At 38.5% G+C, this 7500-nt stretch overlaps 1 protein-coding gene across 1 annotated transcript in view; it reads right to left on the minus strand.

Moving 5' to 3' along the window:
- Positions 1-2638, minus strand: part of LOC122265966 (target of Myb1 membrane trafficking protein) — a gene marked incomplete at its 5' end in the record, with an annotated part of 17321 nt that extends 14683 nt beyond the window's left edge. Inside the window, 6 exons of the mRNA XM_086549285.1 lie at positions 1-57; positions 238-480; positions 696-779; positions 1129-1235; positions 2042-2132; positions 2450-2638. The exon at positions 1-57 is cut by the window's left edge and continues 68 nt beyond it. Coding sequence (XP_086405411.1) covers positions 1-57; positions 238-480; positions 696-779; positions 1129-1235; positions 2042-2132; positions 2450-2638 — 771 coding nt within the window. The remainder of the gene's footprint in view (positions 58-237; positions 481-695; positions 780-1128; positions 1236-2041; positions 2133-2449) is intronic.
- Positions 2639-7500: the final 4862 nt, after the last annotated feature.

Raw genomic sequence — 7500 nt, forward strand, 5'->3', positions numbered from 1 at the left:
ACGACCAACTAGTTCTACCACACGCTGTTGCATTGCACGGCAGGTTGCATGTAATTCCTTTAGAAAGCAAGACATGGAAATCATTAATAACATTATATGATTAATCCTAACAAATATACAATAGTCAGTTTATTCCCAATACATCATTTTACCCACAACAACAAGAAATATAGAATGAAATAAATAACACCACAACAATTAGTTTTTTCTTTTATCATCCTGTAAACCCACACACACCTGCAGGAGCTGCGCATCATCCTGGTGTTCCTTGCCCGGTGAGAGCTCCGACAACATCTCGGCTAAAACTTTTGCATTGGACTCCACCACATCTAGCTCACTGTGCAGCTTGGCTCGCTGTTCTGCTGTTAGGGTAACAGGTGCAGCAGGAGGAGCTGGAGGTTGGTGAGCTGCCTGGCGTCGAGGGGAAGTTGGTACTCCTGCAGGCTGGCGTGGAGGACGAGGCTCTGGGGCTGCTACCGTCTGGGTGGGAAAAAAATATAAAGTGATATTGATTAAAGCAATAGCAACTAAAAAAAAAAGACACTACATATTTAAATTTTATTTTTTTCACCAAGGATAAAGGAAGGAGAAGGGTAAGAAAAGGTTGAGTGGGAATAGGAATAAAAAAAATAAAAAATAAAAAATAGTAGTCTGTTTAAACATTTAACCACAAAGGAAAATAAAAAGTCTCATACCCGCTGTGGAGTGAGGATGGGTGCCATGGTATCGAGATTGGTCATGGGAAACTCCACTCCCTTGTGCTTTAGATCAGCATACACCTGAAAAAAAGACCCAATTTTAATATATTTGCAACTGCTTCTTTCTCATTAATATTGCAGGATAGCTCCACCCAAAAGCTTTCCCCCATCCCTGGACTTACACTACGACTACGTTATTAAATGTTTCTGAATTAATCTGAAGCACTGGAAATTACCCACAAGTAATACATATCTAAATAATAATAATACTATCAACAAAATAATTAGATATAACTATGACCTCAACATACCTAGTAATAAAATCATGTTCCAGCTAAGTAAAAATGACAAAACTAACAACAGAGCAAATCTAAACAAATCTAAGCAACCAAAACTTCACCAAAATATTCTGCAAGAGAAGATTTCTCACCTGACTAACTCCGGCAAGCTCAGGCTGGTGACGGAAAGCATCGGCCCAAGACTGGATAAGCGACAAGACCTTCTCCTGCACTGCTGGTGGTGGCTCGTTCTTGGGACCTGAGACGGGTGAAATGTCTACTGTATTTCCTCTTCCTCATGTCGTCTCTTTGCTTTAATCTCTTTTCTGATTTATTCTCTCATTCTAAAGTCAACTCTGATTTACTCTCTATTCTTAAATTAGGTACTTGTGCTATTCAAAGATAAAAGCTAGTTGTATATTGCAAATCTCTCTAAAATTAGATGACAATTTGAGTGTTACTAACTACTCAACATTCGTGGCAAAATGCATAAGAATCAAAAAACGTTTATTCTATTCCTGGTTCAAGAAAGAGGGTAGGAAGAAAATAGATCCAAAGAAAAAAAAAATCAATAAATCTATCTTACTACACTCACTGACAGAGATGGGCTTGTGCATTTTTTAATGTATTACTTGGACTCTCTGGCCTCTCCTAAACATGGCAGAAGTTGTTGAATGAAAAGATCAAGTACTTTGCTGACCTTCAGTTTAGAAATCAGTAAATAACTTCATCCCATCAAAAATTTGAAGATATTATTGCATTGTAAATATGAAAAGCATTTGATTTTATTCATATCAACAGAACTAATGGTTTTCTTCAGACCAGAGATAATACTACTTATTATCAGTGCATCCTATTTTTCAAGCCCCTACAAAGTGCATTTCTAAATACCAATTTGACCCAAACATAAGATAATAATAAAAATGATTGCAGAATGTTAATTACACACTAATGCTAAAACTGTTACCAAAATGACATTTTAAGTTCTTTTGACAGAAATGTGGAAGATCTTTATATAAGATCAAAGTAGTAAATAATTTTACTTACAACCAAGAATAAACTTACCTATAAGTTTAACCAGCTCTTGTACAAAATCTTTGCTACATGTGAGGACATGGAAACGCTTGTCACAGTTCTTAACACAAGTCTCTAATACCTGTGAATCAATAAACAAAGTGAGAAAAATATCAAATCAGCATCATTAAATCATACTTATTGTAAAATCTATATTTGTAATCATATAAGAACCTTTTCTTTCAAGTAACATTAACAAGCTAGGAATACCCATAATAATTTCACATATTAGTGAATAAAAATCATATTTCAAAAAATCTCTTAAATTTGTGAATTAATGTTGGAAACATGAGTCCCCTTTGCTTGATGTTACTTCACTCTTTCAAATATACTTCTTGCATTTTCCAAACTCACACTCCATCAACGACCATTCCAAACAAACAATCAACGTATACTAACTGTCAGAGTGTACATAACCACACTATAGTTCTTGGGCTGGCTGGTGAGGCGCTTCCTGATCGCCTTGACAGCATCCCTGGGACCTTCCTCCGACTCGTTTATCAAGTCGCACACCTCCAAATTCAGCCCCCAGTCTTCGGATGCGAGTGTCTCGGATGTGGCCTGTTCTGAAAAAATTTGTGAGGAACACAATTAGGAGAATAATGATTTCCAAAGAGTTCTCTCTGCAATTTAACCCACACAGGACGGGTGGTACAGCATGTGTACCGCGCATTCAAAAGCCCAGTTGCCGGGCGGCACAGTATTGTGCCAGCCATTCAATTGATTTAGGCCTAATAATTCGAACGCCCCGGCATTTGGACATTCAAGGCTAGAATTCCCCCGTCGGGGATGGGTTAATAATCCTCTGATTGAGGAGTAGTGGTAGCCCTAGTAATCCTTTGATCGAGCCCTTTATAGCCCTCTATAGATATTCTGCTATGGGCACTACTGAATATGTTTATCCCTGCACTTTTTTTTCTGCAAAGACAGTCATGAAAGTACTATGAGTACCCTTTGCTTAAACAGCTCTCATGACTTTGACCATTTCATGCCCTCTACCATAGCAAGATGGCAAGGAATGGACACCTAACTATTACACCACCATCATTCCTACCTACAAGTGATGATGATCATGATCAGAGTGGTTACCATCATTATCAAAAATCATTCATCATCTATATTTTCATCAATCATCAACACCACCATTATTATCCTCATCAATCATCATCATAATCCTCATCATGAGCATTATCAATCATCATCAGCAGCAGCAAAACTTATTCCCTATCCTATCTTTAACCTTGATATACATGGATTGAATTGCAGCATTGTTTAGCCTCTGTCACAACTGACTGAAAATACATCTTTCCACAATCATGTGCTGTTAGTTTGCCTGGGAGGGAGGGAGGGAGGGAGAGGGAGGGAGAGGGAGGGAGAGGGAGGGAGGGAAGGAGGGAGATAGAGAGGGAGAGAGGGATGGAGAGGGAGAGGGAGAGAGGGATGGACAGGGAGAGGGAGAGGGAGAAGGAGAGGGAGAGGGAGAGGGAGAGGAAGAGGGATGGAGAGAGAGAGGGAGGGTGAGAGAGAGAACAATTTCAGACACATTTTAAGGCCACGATGGGACCCATAAAGTGGATAATAACAATTTTTCTTTAAAGTATTCCAGCTTATACCAGCTCCTCTAAATGCCAATATTCAAGTACCTCTCACTGAGGCTTACAACTTATCCAAGCAGTATTTTCCAAACAAAGTTCCACCCTTTTATTATATCAATAAGTGTGTTTTCTGTATATGATAAGCTCTAACTACAATGCTCAATAAAGTCTTGGACATAACTCTAAAGCGTCATAGGATTACCACATTTGAAGGCCCCCTTGGAAAGCTTTGGGGTAAGCACCTCCTGTTGCCCCTTAGCTGACAAACTATATGAAAATCAAAAAGTAAATATCCTAAAAAGGAAACCACAATTCATAAAGTTTACTACACTGTAAATATTCACTGATCTTTAAAAAAATAGAGAGACTAATCTAACTCGACTAAGTTTTGTACTTCATAGGGAAGTGATAAAGCATGACAGACTCTCCAAAGCCTTGATTATTTTTCCTTATCGAGAAAAAAGCCTGGACTAAAATCTAAAAGGCAAGTAGGACAACAGCGGGTCTGCAAATGTCAGCTCTGAGATGAGGCAAATAAACATCAAAACATGTTTTTCTTTATTTTATTTGTATTTTTTTTTTTTATCAATTTCTCCATCAAAACTGGATTTTACAGATATCTTACTGATCCTTCTGGCCTCAAAATCTGATCTGATTCCCTGCTATTTACTAAAGATAATCTAAGTTGCTTATTATATGGACTAAAAACTCTTCTTTTGCATAAACTTTACATTCAGGGAAAAAGAAAATCACACAACCATACAACTCAAAAATACATTAATAACAACATTAGAAACAAATAAAAAAAAATTAATAAACATATAATAAAATAAATTCAAAATCTATTTCCGGTAAATATCATCCTATAGACATCACTCTCTCAACTGAGCACGGCAGTTGTACAAGAAATTTCAACTTTAGTAATAGACGCAAAACCAGGAAACTCAACACGTTCATCAAAATCAAAAGTTTCAATACTTTCGGACAGTAATTTGGGACAGTAAATGACTGCTTAGTAAAGAAGATATCCCATTATCCAAAAGGTTATCACTCCTCAGGTTTCACTGACCTATACCACACTTCTACACTCTACTATCATGGAACTGAAAAGGACAAACTGTCAACTGCGTGAGGACATTATAATTTCTTTGGAAACTTTTCTGAGTGGTGCTACATTTTTGCTGCCGGGTCCTTATGAAGGCAAAACTTGTAACATTCTTTGGCCAGAATCCAGAATTAGTCCCCCTTTTTTTGTGTTATCTAGCCTGAATAGATATACCAATTCCTCAACATACATTTTGCAAAGTCATAAATAATTAAAGTTTGTGAAAAATATATATACATAAAAAATTAAACAAAAAAAACACTGTTGACTTGAATGCTTTCTTACTAAATAGATTCATCATATACCTTCTTTTTCTGAATTAGTCTTGTTGTTTTTTCTATATTCCTGTACCTTTCTTTATATTCATCATTAGTCAAACATATTGTTCTCTTTATTTTTATATTTCTTCACTGAGATTATTTAATATTAATTAACATTTTCTTTCAACCAAATCATTCTCCATAAACAATCATAAAAAATAAAAAATAAAATCTCATCTTTCAAAAACCCATCGCTCTGTCGTTCGTCTTTCTTAACCTTTGCTGTCTTTCCCTTTATTGGCTCTACTCATCATCGCCACCTCCACCACCACCATCATCATCATCATCACCACTACCACCACCATCATCATCACCACTACCACCACCATCATCATCACCACCACTACCATCATTGCCACCTCCACCACCACCATCTTCATCGCCACTACCACCACCATCATCATCATCATCATCATCACCACCACCATCTTCATCGCCACTACCACCACCATCATCATCATCATCACCACCACCATCATCATCATCACCACCATCATCATCATCTCTATCACCACCACCATCATCATCATCACCATTATCATCATTGCCACCACCACCACCACCATCATCATCACCACCATTATCATCATTGCCACCTCCACCACCACCATCATCATCATCATCACCACCACCACCACCATCATCATCACCACCATCATCATCATCACCACCACCACCACCATCATCATCATCACACCACCACCACCATCATCACCACCACCACCATCATCATCATCATCACCATCATCATCATCAGTATCATCATCACCACTACCACCACCATCATCACATCACCATCACCACTACCACCACCATCATCATCATCATCACCACTACCACCACCATCATCATCACCACCATTATCATCATTGCCACCTCCACCACCACCATCATCATCATCATCACCACTACCACCACCATCATCATCATCATCACCACTACCACCACCATCATCATCACCACCATCACCATCCTCCCCCCCTCCACCACCACCACCATCATCACCACCATTATCATCATTGCCACCTCCTCCACCACCATCATCACCACCACCATCATCATCATTACCATCACCACCACCATCACCATCATCACCACCATCATCATCATCACCCCCATCACCACCATCGTCATCATCATTACCACCATCATCATCATCACCACCACCACCACCATCACCCTCATCATCACCATCATCATTAACACTACCACCACCACCACCACCACTACCACCACCACCATCACCACCATCCTCATCACCACCACCACCACCTCCATCATCATCATCACCACCACCATCATTATCATCACCACCATCATCATCACTACCATTATCATCATTGCCACCTCCACCACCACCATCATCATCATCATCACCTCCACCACCATCATCATCACCTCCACCACCACCATCATCATCATCATCACCTCCATTATCATCATTGCCACCTCCACTACCACCATCATCATCATCACCACCATTATCATCATTGCCACCTCCACCACCACCATCATCATCATCATCACCACTACCACCACCATCATCATCATCATCACCACTACCACCACCATCATCATCACCACCATTATCATCATTGCCACCTCCACCACCACCACCATCATCATCATCACCACCATTATCATCATTGCCACCTCCACCACCACCATCATCATCATCATCACCACCATTATCATCATTGCCACCTCCACCACCACCACCACCATCATCATCACCACCATTATCATCATTGCCACCTCCACCACCACCACCATCATCATCATCACCACTACCACCACCACCATCATCATCACCACTACCACCACCATCATCATCATCACCACTACCACCACCATTACAATTTTACCCATTTCAAACGTTTTTTTTTTTTAGTACTCTACGTGACCTTATGGGCGGAAACAGGAATATGACATCACAATAAGTTATTTTGAGACACAAAAAGGAACCTTAAAGAATGACAATAAACAATGTAAATTCTCATAATAACATAAATAACAATAATAATAATAATAAACTGTAATAATAAAATAACAATAAGATAAAATAATAATAGAAAATGAAAATTTTCACAACAAACAAAGATCTAAGTGTTGCCATAAATATGACTACTAATCATATAATCTGTTAATCCATTTGCTAATTAACGACATGGTACTTTTATGAAATTATGTTTTAGAATTTAGAACATTATTTTACTCAGAGATATTGTGTGTGTGTGTGCGTGTGCGTGTGTATATTTTCCATTCTCCCTTTCTCTTTTAATATTTTTTTGCATATAGCATAGTCCATTTCACATTCTCTCAAAAAGAAAAAAAAAAAAAAAAGGAATTCATGAAAATCAATTGATTTCAGACTTAATAACTTCAAGAGCTGGATTTTCGTGGATCTATTTATTAATTGATACATTTGTG

This window comes from Penaeus japonicus, unplaced genomic scaffold (genome assembly GCF_977035675.1).
Source record: "Penaeus japonicus unplaced genomic scaffold, GWHDUDI00000001_assembly GWHDUDI00000001, whole genome shotgun sequence".
Taxonomy (NCBI): Eukaryota; Metazoa; Arthropoda; class Malacostraca; order Decapoda; family Penaeidae; genus Penaeus; species Penaeus japonicus.